General features: G+C 47.4%; 1 protein-coding gene across 1 annotated transcript in view; it reads right to left on the bottom strand.

The window, feature by feature from the left end:
* Positions 1-24,816, bottom strand: part of LOC149342499 (roundabout homolog 3-like) — an 84,781-nt gene that overhangs the window by 36,533 nt on the left and 23,432 nt on the right. The window contains exons 3-4 of the mRNA XM_089546807.1: positions 10,605-10,715; positions 2,167-2,373 (exon numbers count right to left, since the gene is read on the bottom strand). Coding sequence (XP_089402933.1) covers positions 2,167-2,373; positions 10,605-10,715 — 318 coding nt within the window. The remainder of the gene's footprint in view (positions 1-2,166; positions 2,374-10,604; positions 10,716-24,816) is intronic.

The following is a 24,816-nucleotide window of genomic DNA, read 5'->3' as shown; positions in this document are numbered from 1 at the left end:
TGAGCGGCGCCAAATGCAAGAAGCACGGAGAAATGCGGGCTTGAAACTTAATAAGGCCTGCCACTAACGAGGACGTCAATGAAAAGAGTGGGAGAGGAAACACTCGGGCTTTTGACGGAGGAGAAAAGGGGACATGGTAGGCAAGTTTAGATAACGGATTTTCAGCACCCCTCTCTCTCTCTCTCTCTCTCGCTATTCGATACGATGACAGAAAAACTTTTGGGATTCTAGTAAAAATAATTGATGATTTGAAAAAGACCCCGCTCCCTTCTCCCCCCCCCCCCCCCCCCCCCGTTCTCTAACTTCTCCTTCACACGCCTCAGCTGTCTCCCCAGCTGCCTTCCCTTTAACTAGAAGCGTATCTTTATTGGTTCCTTTCCCATGATGACTCTTGCATTCGCCCCACTTGGGTTTTGTGTAGCGTCGTTGGCGGGTCTTGTTGCTTGACACACAAGAATAGACTGCGCAGCCCGACACATATTTGTTGTCAGTGTCCACTTAGCAAATACTTTTTTTGCACTTTTAATATTCTTGGTCTCTATTTTTTATGTTTACGCTGTCACTGTTCTGTGTACAAAATGGATCAACGGTTTAGCTGTCCTCCTGCTTTTCTTTTTTCATTTTGAATATCTGCCTTTTAATGCCCTCGTGTTGTCTAGCTGCTTTTCGACTTTTCTTTTTTTTTTTCTCGACAGGTTATGGTGTACTGAGTCACCATTCTTTCACCTTGTGGTTTCTTTTCTCCCCAGAAATGGCCTGCTCATTTTGTTTCGTACTGCTCTTATTTATTTTCTTAATTCTGTCGAATTCTTATAAAGTAGCTTCAGTTCGACTGTATACAACGGTCTGCGTATGCTTTTACGAAGCTGCACTTGCTCTTAACCGCTGTGGTAAATGTTCAAACAGCTTGAATTCGGAAATAAAACGCATTCTTAAGAGCCATGTTCATTGCAGTGGCAAGTAATAGCAAACATTTAACACTGTCTCTTGTGGCCTAATGACAGGCCCGCAGACACGAGAAAAAGTGCGTCTTTGCGTTGTGCAGTCACAGTTACGTACCCAAGCTACTAATGATATGAAGTTAGCCTGATAATCGCCACATCACTTTCCTATGGGTTCCAATGCACTGCGGACACCCGGGGAACAAGACCGCCCACGAGCAAGCCGAGCTCTCGTCAAACGGGTAGTTACTATTTCTTATTGTAACTTCTCGCAAAATGAACTCCCGGCCCCCCTCCCTTTCTCCTCACTCTTCTCGGACCAAAACCGAGCAGGTGGTATGGCGTCGACTACAAACCACCACCATGCCATCCCCTTTCCTGCTCTGCCTCATATATAGAGGGCGCAAATATCCAACCTGTCAGTTATGCCCAAACTCCACAGTGACTTTTAAGCACAGTTACCAAACTAACCCAAACAAACCGAAACGTACCTTTCGAGGAAGGCCGCTCTGCGCAGCTCGAAAACGGAGCTACAGCGTCGCATCATGGGCTAGGCCTTGAAAGTCGCCGCGGAGCAGCCCAAGGACCCGTCGACGTCCTGCTCATCCCCCTCTCCCTTTACCGACCCTTACGTGGTCCACTGAAGTAGCTTAAATAAATTTCTTACCAGCCAACCACGTCTGTAACTTCCCAAAACTAGTTTATTGATTAGTTTTCGGAACAAACGTAAATTCAAGGCGCGTTCACGAAATGTGACATGATTTTCGGCGTCAACAGTTAGAGGTTCCTGTTGTGTTTGTTGGTCTTGCATATTTATAAGGGTTATGGTCAAGTGACCCGTAAAATGCCTCACATGACCTATTAATATGGACCATCAGTCGTGTTACACAGACGAGTCACGTCGCCTTGCTATGTGATGACGTCATTTGATGCGGACGACGACCATGAGATCTAGGGGTTGTCGCATTAATAACACTGTGACAATTGTTAATTTACAGGAGCTCTGACACGGTACTTTTTGTCATTATCTTTAGAATACGAAAAATTTACACCCTCAGACAATTGATCCTATGGCGCCAGGCATCTGCGACATGGCCGCAACATCCGCAGCGCTTTTGCTGTGCCAGTTGCTGTTGACGACACATGCGCGGGAGACTCAGTGTAGCAGTATGAGTCTAGCTCACTGCCTCTGAATCGGCGCGCGTGCAATAGGCGGCCCACTCACGGTACAGGTCCAGGGTGACGGCGCTGGTGACCGCGTAGGTGCCGTTGTGGTTGGAGGCCCTGCACACCAGCGAGGCGTTGAGGTCGTGCCGGTGCAGCTGGGGCAGCTCGAGCGTGGAACGGGTCACGCCGTGCGACGAGCTGTCCACCGTGTGGTGGAGCTGCTCGGTGGCGTTGCGCCACCACGTCACCGTCGGCTCGGGAACGCCTGAGCGAGGGAGAAAAAAAAAAAGAACGGCGTTTAACCACAACCTCCGCGTCCGGTGTCTAGTGTTATGCCAGTCCTCCTCCCCCCCCCCCCCCCCCCCCCCCCCCCAGCACGCGAGCGCCGCACAGCATACGCCAACTTTTGACATGACGCTACCTCGCTTTCGCATGTAGCGGGACTTACAACAACGCGAACAAAGCCGCGAGGATGCATGTTCACCAGCGCCTGACCAGCACCTGACCAGGCCCCCGCCTCCCTCGATCCTCCGACCCTGGCAACTCTCGAAAAAGAAGTACAAGGGCAAATAAATAACAATACAAAGATTGCACCTAATATCAGGAGTCATCACGGGTCGCACTGGTTAGTCCCTGCCGAAATGACCATCAACGACGTAGACAAGAGTAAGTTGACGGTAATGCATACGCATCTTGGAAATCTTGCATAATGTTGCAAATGTGAGAGAGCGGGCAACTGATTATTTCACCTACAGCCTTTAGAGGTTTCGGTTTAATTTCATCTGCTCCTGGAGCAAAGCCATTTTTTAGTGTCAGAATAATATCCAGCACTTCACGTTCGTCGGTGGGTGCTAAAAGCAATGTGTTTGCGGCGTTCGATGCAATGAACTGCTCGCACGGTGAATCAACTGAATTCCCATCGCATGATCCGACTGCAATGAAATGGTCATTAAATAAATTTGCGACTTCGTTGTCAGTCATAGCATCGTTTTGATACGGAACCTTTTTGTGCTGGAAATTTTTCGAGAGTACCTCCCTCACGGTTTGCCACATTAGCCGTGAGTTACCCGTAATGTCTGCAAACTTAGCTATGTAGTATTCAAATCTTGATTTTCTAATATCTGCATTTAATTTGTTTCGAACTTTTTTAAACAGTGTAAAGTCATTTTCATGCTTGGTATTCAGGAATTTTTCAAACAGCCTGTTTTTTTGTTTGATTCTCATATGCAGTTCATGAGTGATCCAAGGCTTCCTTATCTTTTTTCGTTTTACCCATGGCTCGAGGGGAAAACACTTCTCTTATGCAGCCATAAAGCAGAAAAGAAAAGCCTCGTACGCTTTATTTGCATCTGTTTCCATTAAAATGGAGTCCCACCTTTGATTTGAGAGAAGATATTTGAATTTGCTGATATTTTTTTCAGAGTAATGGCGGATAAAAACTGGTTGCTTATTTGAATTAGACCTTTTGTGAGGTAAAATGCAGTAGATTGGCAAATGGTCACTTAAATCGCACATCAATACACCCGATTTGACAACGTCAGGCGGAAAGCTTGTAATGCAAAGGTCTAAAATACTTTGAGAGGTAGGAGTAATCCTAGTTGGCATATCTATTAAGTTACAGCACGCGTATGACACAAACAGCTCTTGTAGGCGCGAATAGCCGGAGGTATCTGATGAAACATTGAGATTAAAATCGCCAACAAAAGCACACTGTAGTTTTAACTCAAGACTTAGTTCACTTAGTTCAAGACTGTAGTTTTAGGCGTTTTTCCGCAGAAAATGAAACTGGCCAAAGTGACTGTTGTGCACAAGGGTGGCCCCGCGAACGAACTAACAAATTATAGGCCTATATCAGTACTACCAGTATTTGCAAAGGTAGCCGAACAGGTTATAAACAAAAGATTCGTCCGATTTCTCACCGCGCAAAATATTATAGCCGATGAGCAATTTGGTTTTAGGAAAGATAGATCAGCCGAAACCACACTCCTTGGGATAAAGGAAAAAATTCTAAACAACATTGAAGAAAAGGCACACACCCTGGGAATTTTCCTCGACTTTAGAAAGGCATTCGACTGTGTTCAGCACGATGTTCTAATAAGAAAGCTTCCATTTTACGGATTCCGTGGCGTGTCGTTGACCTTAATTGAGAGCTATTTAACGTCAAGAGAGCAATTTACTGTCATAAATGCTGCAGCCTCACACGTAAAAACAATAAAATATGGTGTGCCTCAGGGATCTATTCTCGGACCTGTACTCTTTATTTTATACCTGAATGATATTGTGAATATACCAGGCAGCGAAAACCTAGTGTTGTACGCTGATGACACTAATGTCTTTTTCTCAGGTACTGACCCCTACGCGCTCGAAAGAAAGGCTAACTATTGGTTGACCGGCTTGAGTACATGGTTAAAACTAAACAGGATGCAATTAAATGCTAGTAAGACCAAATACATTCTCTTCAGAGCAAAAGGTGTAAAAGCTCCTGACAACCTAAACTTAAACTTTGAAAACACTCAGCTGAAACAGTGCTCGCAAATTCGTTTTCTAGGTGTTCTGTTTCAAGAAAATCTCTCTTGGAATTCGCATGTTGATCAGCTTCGAAGTGATCTTTGTCGGGCGGTTGGCATTTTAAACAAATTGAGATATTATCTCCCGGCGTCCATAAAGCGGCAAATATACTATTCATTAATACATTCCCGTTTAAGCTACTGTTCCCTTGTATGGTTAACGACGACACAAACAAATCGAGATTCCCTCTTTGCAATTCAAAAGCGGGCATTACGAGCTATTGGGAAAATACAGTTATTGCACAGCTGCCGGCCTTTGTTTAGGTCTTATGGAATACTAGAAATAAGTAAACTGCACACATACAAACTATGTCTGGAAATATTACGCCAGTACAAACTAGACAAAATAACCTTCGAAACCACCTATCACACTAAACTTAGCACATACGAACTTCGGAAACAATGTATGGAAACACCTCGTGTACGCACAAATTACGGTTTTCAGAGGTTAGGATGGCAAATTCCTGACTTAATTAATCAATACCCTATTATTCTGGATACTGTACGCAGCACTCCCTCTATACGTAAATACAAAATGTTAATTAAAGCAATGCTCATAAATGAACCTTAAAGGTGAAAACTGAACGTATACCTATCACTAGTGTATGTTTTGTAAATACTGCTCTGGTCGAATTGTGTTTTGAAGTATGCTGTTTGTTTTTCCGCCGAAAGCCTGTGTTTTGTAAGGATGTCTTATGTATTGGTTTAAAAAATATTGAATGTGTGTTCTATTATGTAATGCTCTTTCTTGGTTTTTGTAGCCTGTGGTGCCGCCTGTCATCCGGGTGGCGTGGCCTCGTCAGGCAAAGTATGCCTTTTGCCACGTCACCCTGGACAACCTTTTCGTTGTCTTAAATAAATTCTGAATGAATGAATCTTCCACGCAACATAGTCACCGCAGTCGCCCCTCTCTTCATTTCGCCCAATACAATTAGCAGTGTCGTCCGAATAAGTGTGCGTTGTTTGAACGATTTAAGGTGCGGGGCGGTCTTCGGCATCTCTGGCTCTTCATGTCTGCACACGGGTTTGTACGAAATAATTGCGTGGTCCCATGTATACACTCGTATACTATTTAATGTTATGTTTTGCAAGAATATAATTGAACCTGAAGCTGTGATTGTCTTCAGTAAGCCAGCATCACTGATTTTCTCCTCCCATCTTCTCATTTGCTCTCACTAATATCAGGCTACGAACCACGTAATATCGAATTCAACTGCATACATGCAAATTTCAATGATCAGTGCCTGGTGCTGAATATTGCTCACAAGTATGTTTTTCACGCAAAAGTTAACGAGTTACCTGAATTATTATGATCAGTAATACGCCAGTAATCCCGATAGTAACGAGACTTCAAATTTTAAGGCCAGAGCACAGGGGGTGCGAATTGAAGACCAGAGTCAATCGGATCGCCGCAAGAACAAACAGAAGTGATACATCCAAAAGGCTCTGTCGTTGACCTTGGATTAAGCGTTCCAGTTCCAGGGAAGAAAAAAAAACAAAACAGCAATCGACTTGCATCGTACGCAGAAAAAATTATTCGCGTATTTAACGCGCTAAAAACGTGATCAAGGAATCAATGTTTTGACTTGAGCATTTCTTTACCAGACGAGCATTGGTAAAGCTGTTGACCTCAAATTGAAATTATTTTAAGCAGAAACAGAAATACCAATAAAGTACAGTGATCATAAAAATGCACTTTATTTGGGCGCAAGGTAGGGTGAATCAGTTCGGGCATCCTTAACTTTTCATGCTCAACGTACGATTTTTTTTCTTTATTGACTAGACCACGTATCATCGCTTGTACAGCTTAAGTGCAAACGGGTTAATATGTATGCGGTCTGATCTTTCCCGTAAAATGGTATCTTACGAATGTATGCTAATATGTATGTGTGTAATTAGAGAAGTTTGGATTACGGATGTAGTAATTACCGAGTAACAAAGTGAATGTTGGTGTTTCATATCCTCTTTGCTTGAAGTGGTACAGCCGCCCCTGCATGCGCCGCTGGCCCACTAGATGACGTGAGCAGTATGAAGTTTTCTCAGTGCGGAACCTTCATTAGGGTTAAACGCTCCTTTGTGCCCATGTGATTGTGTGTGTAGTGCAGTGAGTATTAATCAATGTGCGCTCATACAGAAGCAACAATATGTGCATAAACTGCAGTATGGACGTGTTCAAAGATGAAAACATTGAAACTGCGTTGTGATAAACTTGTGAATATGAACAAAGAACAGTGACTCTATGTGAAAAGAGACCACTGAAGGAAGCCATTAATGCTTTCTTTTCTTGCACTTGAAAGCAGAGTTTATGTGTCTCCCTAATTTTTCCCTCCAGCCGGCCGATATGCGTACTGTACGTTGGGCTGCGTGAAGCGGGCATGCCCAAAAGTAGAATGGGTCGTTTTCATTTTGCGAGCGCATTCATAACGCGAGAAAATTCCGTAAACACACCACCTCGCAAAAGGCGTCTGGCGGGTGCACCACGAAGAAAACCCGTCTCACGTTGGCGCCACAGGAGGTGAGAATGGAGCTCGGCTGACTACATCCGTGACGTGATCATCATTCCAAACGTCAAGCCCACCGTGCTAGCTTAGCCGGTGCTCAGGCATACCAGACAGCCGGCCCGACCCCTTTGCTACCCCTTCTTTTCTCGGGGGCGAAGAAATACTCAGGGGGGGGGGGGGTAAATAAGTCATCTTTTAATATTAAAGCCCGAATCCCGCTGACGCAAAGCTTGATGGATGGCGATAGGCTCGCGGTGACGCTGACGCAGGGCTCCTCGCCGACGTCGTCGTCATTGGGAGCGACGGTGAGCTGCGTAGGCACAACGCTGACCACCGTCGACGTCGACGTCAGTGCGGTAGAAAACAAGGATAAAAAAAGAGGGAGGACAGTGGGAAGGGAGAAGGCATCCAAGGTGCTCTCTATTGTCGCTCCTGCGCGCCTGTCACGCGGCTGCGCGAGAGTGTTCGGGGAGTACTGCCGGGGGTAATTGGTATTAACGAGAGCTGATGGCGTGCCTTAGACAAGGGAGCGCCACGCACAGCTCGGCTTATAGCGCCGAGGCCGGGGGAGAATGGGAAATTGGCGCAGCGCTTCTCGACCGGCTCTATGTGAATGGCAGCGGGGGTGCGCTGGCTGTCAAACAGGCGGTGGGTCTCCCGCGTCGGAACTTGACGCGCGTCGAATATGCTTCGCTAAAAGGAAAAATAAAAGAGAGAAAGGAAAGGTGAGGTCTACTAAACGAAGCAAAGGAGCGCATTATTGCGGCTGCCATCAGTTTAAGGAAGGATGGACGACAGCCACCCCCTTTGCCTTGCCGCCTCGGTTTGGGAAGAGGCGGTGGACGTTTTTGGAAGACGTTGTTTGCTTTTCCTTCGTGGCGTGTATGTGCGTTCCTCCCGAAGTGGCGGCAGTCCGTGTGACTCCACCCAACTCTGCCCCCCTTAGTATTAATTGCATGGCACTCTTGTTGTTCGCTGGAAACGCGGGTGGCCTGTTCATTGCCCAGCTGTTGCTGGCGTAGAACTACACATCAGTTCAGAAGTTGCGTTTTAGTCCCGCTGCTCTGGAAGCGGTGCTGTGTGTGTGTGGAGGAATTAACTCGTCTCGAGCGCCTGACCCAAAACTTACGTACACTTTGAAGCGAGGTAAAGGGGCAACAACAATAAAAAAAGGAAACTACAGTGAAGATTCGCTCCTTATAAACGATGCGTTTTATGCGAAGCATACTAAAATAGCCCGACCCAGCTCCTCGAGCGTGGCGGTGTCGTTACCATTGACCTTTCGTGACCTCCATGTCATACCACGTGATGCGTGACGTCACAGCAGATGAAAAACGGGGGCCCAGCTCGCGCCGTCGCGCGAGGCGTCGCGACCAAGGAGGACCACGTGATGCGTGACGTAACGACATAGGAGAAACGGGGCCCCAGCTCGCGCCGTCGTGCGAGGATTAACGTTGGCGCGAGGCGTCGCGACCAATGTGTTTCCTGCTTCTGCCGCTAGGTGCGCTGTAGTGAACACGTGATGCTGGAGCGGCGGCATGGAGTTCTTTCCTTCCTCCATGAGCGGCGGTATACAAGGGGGTGCGCCTGCCTCTGCTAGGCGTGCACGGGATAGAGATGCCTCCTGGAGACAGGGCTGCTCGTTGGAATGAGAAGCAAAAGTTGCGGCGTGCTACAGAGACTGATGAAGAGCGTGAAGAACGTCTAGCCAAGCGGCGTGCTCGATATGCAACTCGGCGCCAATATGCTTCGCATTTGACTAGGCTTAACCTAAGCTAAGCCTCAGCCATTTTTTCTAAACGACGACGAGCGCTGCGCACGTCTATAAATTCGTATCGCAAACGAGGGGTGTGATGAAAAAGAAAAACGCTTAATAATTTCATCCGTGAGACGACAGGTTGGTGACCATTTCTTTGTTTTCGTATTATTTTATTGTAAAGTACCCGCCGGTCGACGTATCCTTTAATCGCTTATGCAGAGCAGGAATATAGCTTTCTGTGCCGCCGCCATTCACGCCTGAAGCCTTACATAACATCACTGCTACCGAAAGGAGAGTTAGAATCGCAACTAGCATACTTTCTCAGTCCTGAAATCAAAGCAAAAACACGCACAGTACAACGCAAGTTTTCCTCTATGTTGCGACACAGTTGTGGAACAGGACTGGACTGAAGAACAGGCGGCTTTGAATGTATATAAACCGCTCTGCAGAGTGTGAACACGTGAGACTAGCACCAAATTGGCGTCTGTTTGATTTGACTGGCTTTGTTGAACCAGTTTCGTAAAGTTAATCGAAGGTGCCACGAGTGAGCGGCGCCGGTTCAGACGGTTCGAGGGCAACTCGGCGTTGGCTGCTTCCGAAAAGAATGATTAAGTGCTGGCCTCGTCATCTGTTAGCAATAGCGTCGCTGTCAAATTGCGACCAGCTGCTTGTCGCTCGCATTAGCAGTCGCCAACTGCTCGAAGAGCGCGATGAAATTTTAAGCCGGAAATCTCTTCACCGAGCCCGCCGCGGTGGCTCAGTGGTTACGGCGCTCGGCTGCTGACCCGAAAGACGCGGATTCGATCCCGGCCGCGGCGGCTGAATTTCGTTGGAGGCGAAACTCTAGAGGCCCTTGCATTGTGCGATGCCAGTGCACGTTAAAGAACCCCAGGTGGTCGAAATTTCCGGAGCCCTTCACTACGGCGTCCCTCGTAGCCTGAGTCGGTTTGGGACGCTAAACCCCAATAAATCAGATATCTTTACCGAGTTGCTACGAATCATCCCTAAGAAAGTGTTCCGTGAAAAAAAAAAAATGTCGTTCCGTGCATTACATATAAATGATTTATGAACATGCGCTGAAATATTGCCCGAGGGCCATGACATGTCCCCTCAAGGTTTAAAAGCCTAACGACATGAACAACCCTGCTCTCTATATTTTCCTTTCTCGAAGAACCGCTTACGTTTCAGTAATACGGCAGCGATATCTCCGACCTACACATGAGCGCGGCTATCTTGCCGCACTTCAAATGACCTTTAAGTCCGAAGAATGGAAGACAGCCAAGAGGTGCTGCCCTAGGTGCCCTCTTCAACAAAACAAAAATGGGAATTAGGAAGCGTACAGGACTGGGCCAGTTAGTCAGACATGCCAAAGGGAAGAATGGCGGAGCATCAACAAGCGCCAAAATGGGAAGAGGGCGCACGAAGGTGCAGTTTTTGTCAAAAATATACAGGCCAAAGGGGTTCCTTCCAAGCCCTGTAGTGGGGCTCTTTAGCACATTGGACAGTGCTAAGCTTAAGGGCGGGGGGGTTGAGGACTTAAGTTCCTTCCGCCTTCGTGAGATTAGGGTTCCTGAGCATGCAAGCCCGCGAGCATCGCTGAGTAGCGGAGCTCGCTGGTGCTTACCCAAAAGTTAGCAGCACGTGTAGCGTGCCGACATAGGAGACTTACCTCCAGTTACGTCGCAGGTGAGCGTTAGTGACTCGCCTTCCCGGTATGGACCGGCCACTTTGCCGAGTGTGTTGCCGAACTTGTCCCTTATGACTGGTGGCTCCGGGGGAACTGGAAGAAGACGGTTATACGTGAACAGGGGAAAGGAAAACAAGAAATAAAAAAAGAGGAAGTAGAAAGAAAAGTAAATTGAAAGCAATCAACAAATATGAATTCTTTTTTATTTATTTAATTAGTGTTATTATTACCTGTGTAATTATTCATTTTATTTCAGTTTTTAACGTTTTGAGCACCTGCCAGTCGCCGCCTGTGTCTTGACCAATCTCCCGCAGTGGGTACCCGCCATTATTTTGAGGGGAACAACAAAACAATGGAGAGTTACCTGCCTTCTAAAGTCACCTTATTTCTGCGAGCGTAGTAAGCAATCTTTTATGGTTTGTCGACAACACGATATCAAAGCAGAATTTGCGTCTATGTTGGGGGGGATGTCGAAAACTTGTTCGTGCGAACGCTTACCATTACCTCAATTAGTTTCGACGTGTTATATATAAAAAGATCTATAACAGCGTTACTTATAGCATCAGGCACAGGCTCTCAGAAAGGGACACCGAAGGACCACACCGAAGACTCTGTCATGGTCCTGAATAACAACGCTTTGAGGAGCAGCAATCAGCTTCCAAAATTATACTTTGTTTCCGATGCTCTAGCATCGAAAAACTGTTGTCGAAATGGCAGTACTAGAATGATTGCTTGTTTGCGTTCTAAGAAAAGCTAGAAATAAGCAATGTGAGATTCTTTTTTTTTTTTGTTCACAGCGAAAGGGGACCAGCACATGAAACCCTTTTCTGCTCTTTTATGAAAGCACTCAGTCGAGACAAATAACTTCGAAACAGCGATGGCCGCATTTGGCTGTAAACGCAAGCAATAAAAACAGTGGTCCAAGAATGGACGACCTTGTAGATGTGCAGCGGCACCGCTTTACGCAGTCCCAACGTGTCCGGCCCATTGATTGCCGCACAGATTGCGTATTAAAGGGATAGTGCCAGACCGAGTCACGTCGGCTGCTTTCTTCGGTAGCCTATATACGCCTGCGTGATTGAGCCGCCGTTTCTTTTGATGACTGCGTTTGTTGATTGACTCGCCAGATTGGCCGTCCTTGACTGAGCAGAGAGAGAGTGATAGAGAGAAGGGTTAGCGGAGTGGCGGCCCCTGAAGCATAAGCACGGTTGTGGGAGCGATGTACCGTCACAGAAACGTCTGGCCCACAGCCAATACTAGCATGCAAAGACCTTTTCACTGTTCACGGCTTGGCTGAGCTCGCGTGCGCGTTGGACTGTACTGCGCATGCGCAGTAGATGCCTCTTTGAAATCCGCCAATCAGAACGCTGCTGGCACAGTCCAGTGGTAACATGGCTGCGCACAAAAAGGCAAATGTGAAAAGGTCTATAGTATAGTGTATTTTGGACAGCATTGATAACTTTACAGCATCATAGACGCTCCTTCTACCATCCACCTTTATCTTTTGCTGCGTTCATTTCAACAAATATTCTTTAGCGGCCTACATGAGCTGCCCATGCGTGGGATTTTCAAGTCTGAAAATAGAAACGTTTCATTCGTCCACAGCTGCAAGCAGACAGTGGTGGAAACAGGAAAAGCCGTTTGCGCGGAATTTGTTTCTATCCACTAGGCCTCCTATGCGAATCTCCTGCTGCGTGAACTTCTTTCTCTGTGTATTAGGATTTCATACCACAGAAATCTCAAAATTTCAGGTATGAAGTTCCGAACAGAAGAAAGAAGAAGCGGAATCAGGTTTTATGAAATTGTAGCAATGCACGGTATGTCTGCGCTCACGTTTCTGCTCACATATAAATGCGTGAGCACTACAATCATTTCATTCCACCCGTGCACTTGTGTATTTAACATCAGCAAAACCAAGGCAGGGCTACAAGTGGAAATACGAAAACCGAAGTTAGTGACGCTGCCATGCATTTTATTTCTCCCGAAACGTGAAGCCTGAAGTCATTAGTGAATAACTTTGGCTAACTTTTACCTGAGCGCGGCAAGTGTGGCTGCAGAGTAAAGCCATATAGCTTTCTTTTGATGATTTTCAGATCGAAGCTTGCTAAGGTGATGATATATACAGCTTCTTGTTTTTATCTTCTCCTCTTGTTTCCCTTCCTCTTTTCTTCTCACTTTACGCGGCTATAAAACGGCTGAAAATTAACCTCCAGGTATACAATTCTTGGCGTAGCTTCATGCCACTATCGGGGCTTTTTTTCTGTGGAGTTCGATACATGGCGACAGAACTGCTGAAGCCACACAAGTAGGAATAACGTAAAGCAGCTGGAGCTGCTGCAGCTGTCCGGAATCATGAGAAGGAATTGGCATTCGTTCAAGGAAGACCTGCAACTGTTTCCCGCTTTTACGCCCACTGAATCACCTAGGACGATAGCAGACAAGGCAGAAACCCTCCTCAGCATCACCGAGGATGAGGCGTTAGGCGTCTACAATAACTTTTCCTCCGCAGAAGGTGAGAGCAAGTAAGACTACCAGACAGTTCTGCGAAAGTTTGAGGAGTACTGTGTTGAAGGAAACGAGGTTTATGAAAAGCGAGTTTTCCGCCTTCGCACGCGAAGTAAAGTAGAACCGTCTGAACAATATTTGCAGCTCTTAAAAGGGAATGTCAAGCTGTGCACTTCCGTCGATCTAGAAGAATCCATGACAAGAGATCAAGTTGTTTTGGGTACAAACAATTCGAAGATGAAGGAGAAAATAGTGCGAGAAAAGAGCCTAACCCTACAGAAGGCAGAGCAGATGTGCGAAGCAACCGAGACATCAGCCTGATGAATAGGCCTCCTTCAATGAGGGCCACTTGAACGGCTTATCTCGGGTGCCGAACACACAGTCCGAAGATGAAGCAGCGACAGCCACACCAGCAGCAGGAGCAGCAACAAGAGGGGGAACAAACTGACGAAAAGACCGGTTGCCAACCTAGAAGACGCATTGGTGGCCTGAAACCGTAAATTGTTGCAAGCCCACGTGAGGGAAAATGAGCTGCGGAATGACTTTCTGAGCATTCTGCGGCGCTGCCCGCATGGGACCGCGACGCTGTGTCAACTTCTCATGGAGAAAGGTGATCTGGACGAAATAACGCCGATGAGGAGAAAGATAACTCAGAGAAAAGAAACTTGTTTTGTATTTATTTTGCATTTTCCGGACTCCGACTTGGCAGCTGTTTTCTAGTTTTTTCTTTGGTGGGGAAAGGGTTGAGGAAACAGGGTAGGTAGGGATGTAAAGGCTGGCGAAAGGCTCCCTCGACCGACACGTGCCCACAAAAGACGTCCGCAAGCCGGCTCGAAGGCGCGCCGTCATTTCCACAGCACACGAGTAGAGCCGCACCGTTCGAGCGTGCACACACCACCCCACACGGCAGGAAGCAGCACGCCTTTGGGCAGCCGCACAAGCACCGCGCAGCCATGCCGTCATGCACGCCGTGCGCACATTATCGCGACCGAAGGAGCTTTTGAGAAAGCCCGATGGAGCATTTGCGCCGCACGTCACCAGCAGGCGCTGTCGACGCCCTCGCACTCCACTCCCTGTTCCCTCCCCAAACCCCCTTTCCCTAGGAGTGCGGGCCTTCGTGATATCTACGGCACTCGAGAGGTCCTCGAGCGGCGTCACTCGGAAGCGGCTGCAGCAGCGTCGCTTTGGGCTCGAAAAGGCACGGCCTGACCGGCTCTGCCGATTAATCCAATCGCTTGAGGACACTCATTAATTATTTTCCGCCCTCTCTCCCCGTGTTGCCCGAGCTCCATGCAGCAGGCAGCGCCCTCTATTGCGCCATGTTTAAACTTTGTACTTCGCTCTGGCTTAGCGCCTGGCCTCACGGCAGTATGAAAGGGTGTAAGCATGATGAAGACGAAAACATAAGAGCGGCACACAAAGTGTTTGATAATGGGCTAAAGGAGGCCTGAGGGGCGAGTTTAGATGAGCATCATTTAATTCGCTGGCTTTCCACGGTAGTGGCGCCGCTTAACGGCTGGTTAAGCGCCAGTGCTGGGAGGCCTCGGAAAAATGGAGAAATTCATTACACAACGCGCCAAGTTTAGAGCGGGTGCCGAGCTAACCGTGCAGGGGAGAGGATAATGAAGCAAAAATAATAAGCGAACCTATTATCTGGACACTTGGATGAAAAAAATGCGTGACGGCAACAATATGTCACGGCAAAAATGCACCCGCAGTTAGCAGTCACCGCGGGCTCGCATTGGTTGCAAGACTGCAAAGACGGAGCGCGGCATGCAGATGACAGCCATGAGAAAGCGAAAAGAAGAAAAATTAAGAATTGCGTGTGCTGAGAAATCTTTCTATAAGTTTTTTATTGTTGGAAAATGCTGTAACACTTCACTGCCCTTCAAGAGGTTGCGAGACGTTGCGCTTTAATCAGGCGTTTGGCGTCCCCGAAGTCGGTACATGGCATTCACACAAAATAGAATATTATTTCTCGTTTTTCCTTAAAAGCGGTACTCTAAAGGACAGGGGCCAAGAAAGACAGCACTTCGCCTTTCCTTCGAGACCGGCGCTACAACGTCGTGGACCATTTCTGCCTGGGAATGCGCGAACCGGGCCGGTGGTGGGCTTGTCGTGACACGGGAAGATGCAATCGATGACAATAGAAAATGCTCAGTTTTATCTATCGCACCCTGAAACCCCTGAAGACATGACTGCGTTGTGCCAGATTATTTTACTCGTTTCATTGTAGCATACCAGCTAATTCCTTCAGCTTGATTTGCTTCAGTGAGCGGTAGTCATCAAACTGGGGTAATGCGAGTTGGCACTCTATAGGCCGATATGTACTGTGTTTTTTGTTGCATTCACGTGGGATTTTTTTTTATTTAGCTAGCAGGCCCACTCTTCTGTGATCCTAGGTTATTGATTTGTTATGTTTCCTTATGTTAGCAGGACCCGGACAGGTAGCCTACCTTACAACTGTGGCGTTATAGTTTTGTATACCCATCTGCTTGCGCAGGAGAAGCCAATAAAGCCAATGAGCCAATAAAAGCTTTCGCCTTAAAAGCGACAGGGAAGCCGCCGCGTAAACGCAGCGCCTTGTTGCGGTCACGGGCTACACAACGAGCCCGCGATCGCTGGAACCGCGCGAGGCAATGCAGGAAGTAAGCGAGGCGAGGTTTCTAAAGCAGGTCGCCCGATGCTGCCGCCGTCACCGCTGCCATCGCCTCGGCGGTTTACAACCACTGTTCGTTCGTAGATAGCATCCTGTGAGCCCTTTACTCCTAGGATGGGAACAAAGAGCGGCTTGGTGGATGGAAAGAAGCGGGATGAGTCAATTGAGTGGTCAGGCTGATGCGGGACGTAAACGGAAATTCGAGTCAGTAACTTAACGGGCCTCTTGAGACCATGACGGCAGCTATAACGGTTGCTAAGCGTCTTGGAGACAAAAGACGGGTGCTTTCTCTTGGAGCCTTTCACTCGTTTTCACTGATACTGACTTTGGAGGATAGTTTGGGTAACATCTCGCTGTGAATCAAATGAATTTAATGATTTTTCTTCTATGAAGCGCATTGCCTGCCAGCAGGCGCAGTGGAGACCTCAAGTTTTTAGGCTATTTGGGTACACCAACACATTTTCTGCACAAAGGAATTTTCCCCGTTTTACTATCATTGACTCGTTCAATGCATAAAAAGATTTCAAAACTCCGACCAGCAGCATATCACCACAACTACTAAGCCACTACAGCCTATTCTTACAACGATAAGAGCATGTCAAAATAAACAAAACTAAACACGTAAACTTTAATGCGTGCCTTATTATGCTCTTGGTTCTTTGACACTGCATCATATACTAGCGATATTATCATAATGTGTGAAGCACTGTCATGCGAAAAAAAAAAAGCAGGATCAACCTAGGAAAACCCGACTTTCTTGCAAGAATCTTCTTCATTGTGCCTCTTCATTGCTTTAACATCGGCCCCTTGGTCAACAGTTTAGGGGAATCCCCCAAGGTGGAGAGATTTTGTATACAAAATCTACTCCACCTTGGGGGATTCCCCTAAACATTTGACTAACACAGTTCCCACTTCGAGTTATTCATCAATTCGCTTTCGCACTACCATAAGCGGTGGTCCCGAGTTAAAACCCGGTACCAGAACGAATTTTTCTTTAACTGCGAAGTTTCTGAGAAAGCTGTATAGCTTTCCTTTGTAGCCGTATGGCTACGCTCGGCTGGACGTCAATGAGTAATTACTCCCTTATTACATCGGTCCCTTGATGACAACTATTTACTGCTTGTGTCTTGCTTACGGAGGCTACGCGTTATCGCGTTGGTTCCAGAGAGGGAGGCTTTTGCTTAGGTGAAAGTGACCCACATTTTACGTAGTTAAGCTTCATTGCACCTAAGGTGACGGGCTCTGAGAGTCACAGCAGCAACCGCATAACTTAGCACTTGACTGTCTGGTGTTTTTTTCAAGCCAAAAGATTAAATAAAGGCACGCGCTTGTCTATGCAGTTTACTGTGTTCCGGACAGCTGTTTTTGTTCACTGAACGCTTTGGATGATCACGAGGGTGGGTCATCCCCTTATGAGACTGAACGGCTTAGTGACTGACCATCCATCACCAATTCTACCTTACAGTAGAAACTACCGAAACCATACGTGAGCGAAGATTTTCAACGCGGCGAATTCTATTATAAATGAGCCTGCGAAAGTTAGCGCCTGATTTCGATTAAAGCTCGCGATGAAAAGCTAGGCACACCACGAGAGCAGGCCCAGTGACTAATCTGCGTAAAAGCTTAGCAAATATATATCACGTCGCCTCTCCACCTCCGGCACGCTGGGGGATGAAAGGAAGCGACAGCAGGCGCCTGCACATCGTCATTCAGGGTACAGCGGTGTTAATTAGGCCATCTAATTGACTCTGAATAGACGAAGCGGATGAAAACGCCAGTATTCTGCTCGTAGAACCTGCTTCCTGTCGGCATCGACATTCTCTTATGCCCAAGGACTGTATCTAATTACTCGAAGAATAATACGGGACAAGCATTCGGTTGATTTCTTTCTGATGTTATGATATGTGACTCTGTTTTATTTTATGGTGACTGTCTGCGCCGGTATATTTAAATGGTCCCCTTTTTATTATTGATTATATTCTACCCTTACGAATCGCTGTACCAGAAATCCAATTCAGGTGATAGCGGCGGTGCGTTCTCGTTTGAACTGGTAACACTAGAAAGAAAATACAGTCGCATTAGAAGGAGATTTTAGTATTAAAATGGTATAATTCTGAACTTCATTTGTCTTCTTTATACGAGCAAAAGAAGTGGCAGCTGAGGCATGCGTCGACCGAAGGTCACAGATCAACATTGCGCATAGTTCAACGCAGGCGTCGAAGTAAAAGACACTTAGTCAGAGCCAAATGTGTGTGCAGAGGGCTTGGTGGAAAGGCAGCTCCTGTAAGCATGACAGATGTATCACCTTTCATGTATTTATTTCACTTCCAGCTTTCTGATTCCCAGTAAAGAAAAGGAATCAAAAAGAAAATTTATTAGTGCCTTAGTCGAAGTTCATAGGAGAGAAAACGCGAAAAGAGGTGCGCCGAGCTGAAGAAAAAGAAAAAAAAAGTAAACGAAGAAGGTAAGAACGGGCTGAAATCGAATCACCACGCCTGTCCGATACAAGGGCAGGGAGCTCGTAATGACACCCCTAATGCAGGCGCGCAACGAATACATGAACAACTTTATACTAGGCTCTCAGAGAGCTAGCGTAAGCATCGCGTGAGCAAAAGAAAAGTATTATAGGGTGCATGGTAGAAGACCAATAAATAAGGAATCATCGGGCATTGTGGCAATAAACGACGTTTGCAGGATAGCAGCTGTGAAAATACATTCGTTCTCGCAAAGAACACCGAATTTGCCATCCTTAAACGCTGTTTCTGTTTACTTATTTGGACCTAGTTTTTTCAGTACGTTCGTGTTTCGGCGCAGGAAAGTGTACACTGTTTTCTTATTCACCTCATTTACAACCCTGAGATCGCTGACGATACAGCGCGGGAGTCGCTTACTTGCCTGCTAGACTAGCTATGCTAGAGCATCTGCACTCGTCCCCCACCCTGCCACCCGGCGACCCGAAGTGAAACAGACAGCACGCGAGACTCTTTTGATGGCAGGGTGAGAGGAACGACACAATATTCACGCCGAACCAGCGAGAACAGGCGCCGGTCGCTAACGCACGCACGCACGCACGCACGCACGCGTAAAGCAAGCTTGCTGCGGGGGCCTTCACTCGGAAGTTGGAACCTCATTTACCGCGAGCCTCTCTTTTTGCGTCCCTCGTAAACATCACCCATTCCAGACCGTCGCCCCGTGTTGGCAGGGGGTTGCGGCAGCACCGTTAAGAAGGCGCGCACCTCGAGATTACGGTATACTAAACGCTGTTCTCGTTTCCACCGGTTTCCGCACGCCTCCTTGTGGAATGGACGGAGGTTTAAGGTGGAAGTGAGACGGGAGGTGCGAGATGCTCATTCTGTTGCCTCCCCAATCCCACCATCTCCGAAATACCTCTATGTTTCCCCACCTGGTTATTTTTTAAAAGCAGTTTACTGCCGCCCAGAGGGCCCTGCGCTGTCGATGGCCCATTTCGTCCGTTCTGCTAGTGCAGCAACCAACTCTGGGACGCTTGGATGAGGAATGCAGAGACACAGATAGGTGCAAACTCTTAAATTATTCTGCTGACTCACTTTATCGCAGGAACATAGCAGCAATGCTGCCACAGCCTCCTCTTTTTTCTCGATTTGCTGTTCTTACGGAATACCTATTCCCTTTCTCTCTTTTTCTCCCCCTCCCTCTCACCTCAACACTGACACGCCTTCTCTAGACTCGTAAAGAGCTTCCTTCCTGCAAGGCTGCAAAAGGTGAGAGACGAGGGATAGCTTGTTACCCCAGGTGCTGTGGGAGAAGAAAAAGAGAAAACGAAGGAGAAATTAAGAAAGGAAAGCCTTATGCAGGGTCTGCTCGCGGCCACACGCGCCCATCGTAAACCACGTCCGTTTTTCCGGATAGTGCGGCCATACCAGCCTTGCAGGGAGTCGGCCCTAGTGAGACGATGCTGATGCTGAATATGCAGCAGCAAGTCGAATTGAGCCGCTGTGGGGCGTCGGGGAAGGAATGACCCGACGCCTGCTTCGTATACATACACGCCAGTGCAAACGAAGGTAACATACTCATATTTTAATGGACTAAAAAAAAGGAAACAAGAAAGGTGTTTCCCAGCGAAGGTAACATGCAGCCATCTTTGCGCGGGGCATTTGCTTCTTTAGAAACGACCTACGAATCTTCATCCAAAAGCGCAGCCGCCACGCTTCAGCACAACGGGAGAGGAGTTGTGCGCACTACGCTTTAGTGCTTTGTGCCTGTTGCCTCTCTTTGTTTTCACTTCTCTGCCTTGTTTTATGGTGTACACCATGTAGGAAGAAGGGGCGTATGTACGAGGCGCCAAGCGGGCGGGGCGCGCAGGCTACTTGCAGGCGCTGGAGCGCTGTTGCAAACGCTGGCCCAGCACGACGCGGCAACCATGGTAGCCGACAGCGCGTACTGTCACCGAGGCGGATAGTATACACGTGCAGTCAAACGAAGTCCGTGCTCCATCGGAATGCTGCTCGCCATGTTTACTGGTGTAACGGTGGGCCCTGTTTGAATTACTGAACACGGGTGCCGTGCATGGCGGTTAGGGAAGGAATTCTATCTTTGTATAATCTTTCTCTTCTTTGCCAAGCCTATATAGCTCAGACGTGCTTTTTTCTTCTCTTTCTATTTTTTCTCCTTTGTGACGGTTTTTGTGCCTGGCTCACTGTGCACGCTCGAGTCGAGTTTGAGATCAATATACGCTCTGCGGGCCTCCCCGCATCCCAGGCACTGTTTCATACACGTGTCGTTAGAAACGTGGCCAGGCCTGACGCGTTCTTTGTAATGCTAGATTTTTTTTTTTACTAGGTGTCGAACAGAACACGTTCCCCCACGTGGACGGCTCCTGCCAGAGGGCTTCGCGCACGCCCTGTAATGTTCACGAAATTACTGCACTACTTTGTTGAACAGGGGGGGGGGGCTCATGCATTTAGTAATATGTGCAACTTCGTTTTATGTTTACTTTTCTTTAACAGAGCTTAGGTGCTCATTATTATTAAACCAGCGCCATTTAAAGAAGCGATTTTAGATCAGGCTCTCTTCCCTTCCTTACTTATTTTATTTTAATTCGTGATTTCTTCATTCATGCATTTTTAGACTAGGAACAAATTGCTAAACTCGGCGTAAAAAAGAGCGCCGGAATTTGTGATGGAGGACCACTCGGTGCATTGTGCATGCCTCATAATCTGCGGATGATTTTGATGCTCTATGAGTCGGTATCCAAGCAGAAAGAAAGCACTGGGGGCCAGGCTATCGTTATTCATTCCTGATTTCTCTGACAAGGCTTGTTGTATTCGACCGCCCGCAGTGCTCATTCATTTCCCAACCCCGCATGCTGGCCCGCTCACCACAGAACCGCGCTCGACAGCGTCATTGTCATCATTCTTTCACAGTGTGCATTTCTTTGCTCGTTACAGTAGCCGGTGTCGCGAAAATGTTACATTCACTAAGCTTGGGTGACATGTATGGCTGCTATTTTGGCCTATCAGGACCTCTGCTGTCAAAGCTTTTGAATGATGACGCTTAAGAGAATAATTCCTCACCTCACTGTGTTTTCCTGTTGCACCTACAATTTCTTTTTCTACCTTTTGCAGCATTATACTGTTGCAAAACACAATTGAATTAAATTTTTTTCAAATATTTTAAGCCCATTTGGCGGTTCCTGCTCACGATATGTCTGCCACGATGAGAACTCGCGGTTTAAACCAGAACGCATTGAATACAGCTGGTTGCAACAATTTGATACTCTACCAACGCTAGCACAGAAAACTTTCGCCCTTGGAGGAGAAATTCTAGAGGCCCGTGTACTGTGCGATGTCGGTGCACGTTAAAGAACCCCAGGTGGTCGAAATTTCCGGAGCCCTCCACTACGGCGTCTCTCATAGCCTTAGTCGCTTTGGGACGTTAAACCCCATAAACCAAACCAACCAAAACTTTCGCCCATCATAGAAATGAAAACTGCATTACTGGTGTTTGACAGCGCGAGCACTTTTTTTTCACTTTGCATTAAGTTGCGCGCGGCCGGTATGCCATATACGCTGTTGAAAAATTTTTTTTTCAGGTATTTCAGGAGGGCAGTAGCAACAAAGACAGGTTGGCGACTCCTGTACCCACTTCGCCCAAACCATTCCTTGCTAAACCACAAGAAGACTCATTTTGAAGCCAACGAATCATAAACTTAGATCTTAATAAGCAGCAGCACCGCCACCAGAGATGAACCCAGCCCAGTTATGTATAACTATTAATTCTTCGCTATTCCCGTGGTCGCTATTTTCTAACAAATTTTCTGAGCTCGTCAGCGGTTGTCAGTTGTGAGCATTACATTTGCTACCGTGCCCATGTTCATTATTTACATTTTCAGCTATCTTGAACTGTGAGATCGCACGACCGCAGATGACGCATAATCATTGTGCGTGAGGGGAAATGGCACTGCTTCATTCCCATTGGAAAGGAGGTGCCACATTTTTTTCTTTTTTTTTTAGGAAACCTTGGAGAACATCTTAACCGCGCCATGAGGGAAACGAGGAAGGTTAGAGTGAAAGAAGATAGAAAGAAGGGTCGTAGTGGAGGGCTTCGGAATATATTCCATCACCTGGGACTCTGTGCAGTGACATCGCACTGCACACGGGTGCCTTTTGCGTTTCGCCTCCATCGAAACACGGCCGCCATGGTCGTGCACGTGATCGAGAAGTGGCAGCTTCATCGGTTTTTTGATTAGTACTGACATATTATTAGTTTACACGTATGAGCGTCCAGCCGTGGCACCAGAGGGAACTTTCATTCGAACAAAACATCCTCCATTACGTACATGAGCACGTGATACCATAAACCCCTTAAAACCCGAATTACAGCTTTAGCTATGTAATTACTGCCCGCTCAATGGCCAGGACTGCAGCTAAGCAATAAATGGTTACGAGCAAACACTTGTCATCGATGGTCGATAAGTGCCACATAACTGCAACTGCAACAGGGGAACTTCAATGAAGCATGATTCACGACGTCTGTCAGCGTTTATCGCTGAAAAACTAAGCGAATGTAATCGCAAAGCACTCGTAGAAACAGCAGCTGCGAGTGCCAATTATGAGAAATTGATATTAACTGTTTGGTCAGGCGCCGACGTATACGGCCGAAGGGTCGCATCTCACTTCAGTGCGGACACCACATTCTCTCTATATTATGGAAACAAGACACCTTGTCCCGCTGCACCTCTTCTCACTTCCAAGTGAAAACTTGTCAATCGACGTGCTATGAGACGCTGAGAGCAACATACATCAGAAGAGTTACACCGGGGTTGAAACATGAAGGGGACAAGACAACGCGTAGAATGGGCAAGAAAAAAAGAGAGGGAGGCAGAATGATGCCGGGAAACGGGTTTCTCCAATGGTGCATTAGCCCCGAGGTCGTCCGGAGCGCGGGGCGACTAGCCGTCACGCGGAACAAGGCCGACGAGATCAGTGGCCGCCGTTACCGAGAGAGCGACGGTGGCCGTGATTTTTAAGTGCTGGCGTACTTTTGCTACCTTCTTCCTCCAACCTTGCATCGTCGTCGCCGTCGTCACACCGTCGTAATCTCGTTATGTTTATTGCGGGAGCTAGTTCTCAATCCGACGTATCGTGTTCGGATGAGACCGCGGGTGGACGGCATATCTTGTCGCAGCAACAACAGCTGTACGGGTGCTTGGCTCAGGTGTTACGCGCGGCGTTCATTAGGAAACCGCTCTCCTCCTTTCCTCCTGTCCTTTCTCAAACTCAATTTCATGCAACCCCAGCAGCCTTGTATACTTGGAGACTGACGCGGCCTCTCGAAAGTTGAGCTGCCGCTGCCGCGGTTTCTAGCATGTGCTGTTACAGGCGAGTGGCGGATGGTGCGAATGCCACTGTTCGGCGTCCGTGAGGCCTATCTCAGTGAAAGTCGAGCGGGAGCTAGGTGCCCTTCTGTTTTAAGCCGATCGACGCTCTCGTTCGCAGATTTGCTCTCTACTCCATGCACTTTGCTCTGATGCCGTGCATTAACCCATATGCGGAGTGCCGCCACGTTTATGTGCCCGGCATTCGGGAGAGGCATTTGGAAGCTCTTTCAACATGAAGCCGCACCAGCCAACGGTAACTCCGCCGTGAAACCTCCGCTCTAAGGTTATAGGTAGTTTTTAAGCACAGATAAGAGAAGTTCGCGCTGCTGGAACAGGGTGAGGTGGCGGTGAACCTCGAGAATTAAGCAGCTTATTCGCTGCGATAGTTCTGTAAAGTGTTTTTTCAGGTATTGAGGCGGCGGTATATGGAAGACATCGCACTCACATCGCCGACTCTGTGGAAAGGCGAAAAGTTCGGGTACCTTATTACCTATTTATTTTCAGTTTCGTTAACTGTTAGTGTAATAAACAAGGCGTAACTACTTCAGGACATCTCCCTGCTTGCTTTGCCATCTATCTCTCTATCTAATAAGCACACGTGATTGTCACCCTGATATTTACCATCACAAGCAATACTTTCAGCCGTCATGGTGGGGAGGAATCGTCGAGATAAATGGTTACAATGACACCGAGGTAATAGCAGGTCATTCATAAGACAAATGGCTTGGTTTGGTTTATTGGGGTTTAACGTCCCAAAGCGGCTGAGGCTATGAGAGACGCCGTAGTGAAGGGCTCCGGAAATTTCGACCACCTGGGGTTCTTTAACGTGCACTGACATCGCACAGCACACTGGTCTCTAGAATTTCACCTTCATCGAAATTCAGCCGCCGCGGCCGGGATCGAACCCGCGCCTTTCGGGTCAGCAGCCGAGCGCCGTAACCACTGAGCCACCGCGGCGGGACATAAGACAAATGAAAGACCCGTTTTTTATTTCGGCCCTTCTTGCCTTTGTTTTTGCTGAACTAAGACAGGAATCCGTTTTGACGTTTTTTAATCGTCGTTAACATCGTAAGTTGATACCTGTATCATTGTATTACCGAAAAATGCACTTTGATTTGCAAAAAAAAAAAAAAAATCTTTCCGCGAGTAATTAGACGTACATGAACATAATT

Source organism: Amblyomma mixtum, chromosome 5, assembly GCF_055824585.1.
Source record: "Amblyomma mixtum isolate Tamu chromosome 5, ASM5582458v1, whole genome shotgun sequence".
NCBI classification, from domain to species: Eukaryota; Metazoa; Arthropoda; class Arachnida; order Ixodida; family Ixodidae; genus Amblyomma; species Amblyomma mixtum.
The sequence above is the reverse complement of the archived record's forward strand: the minus strand, read 5'-3'. Positions and strand labels throughout refer to the sequence as shown.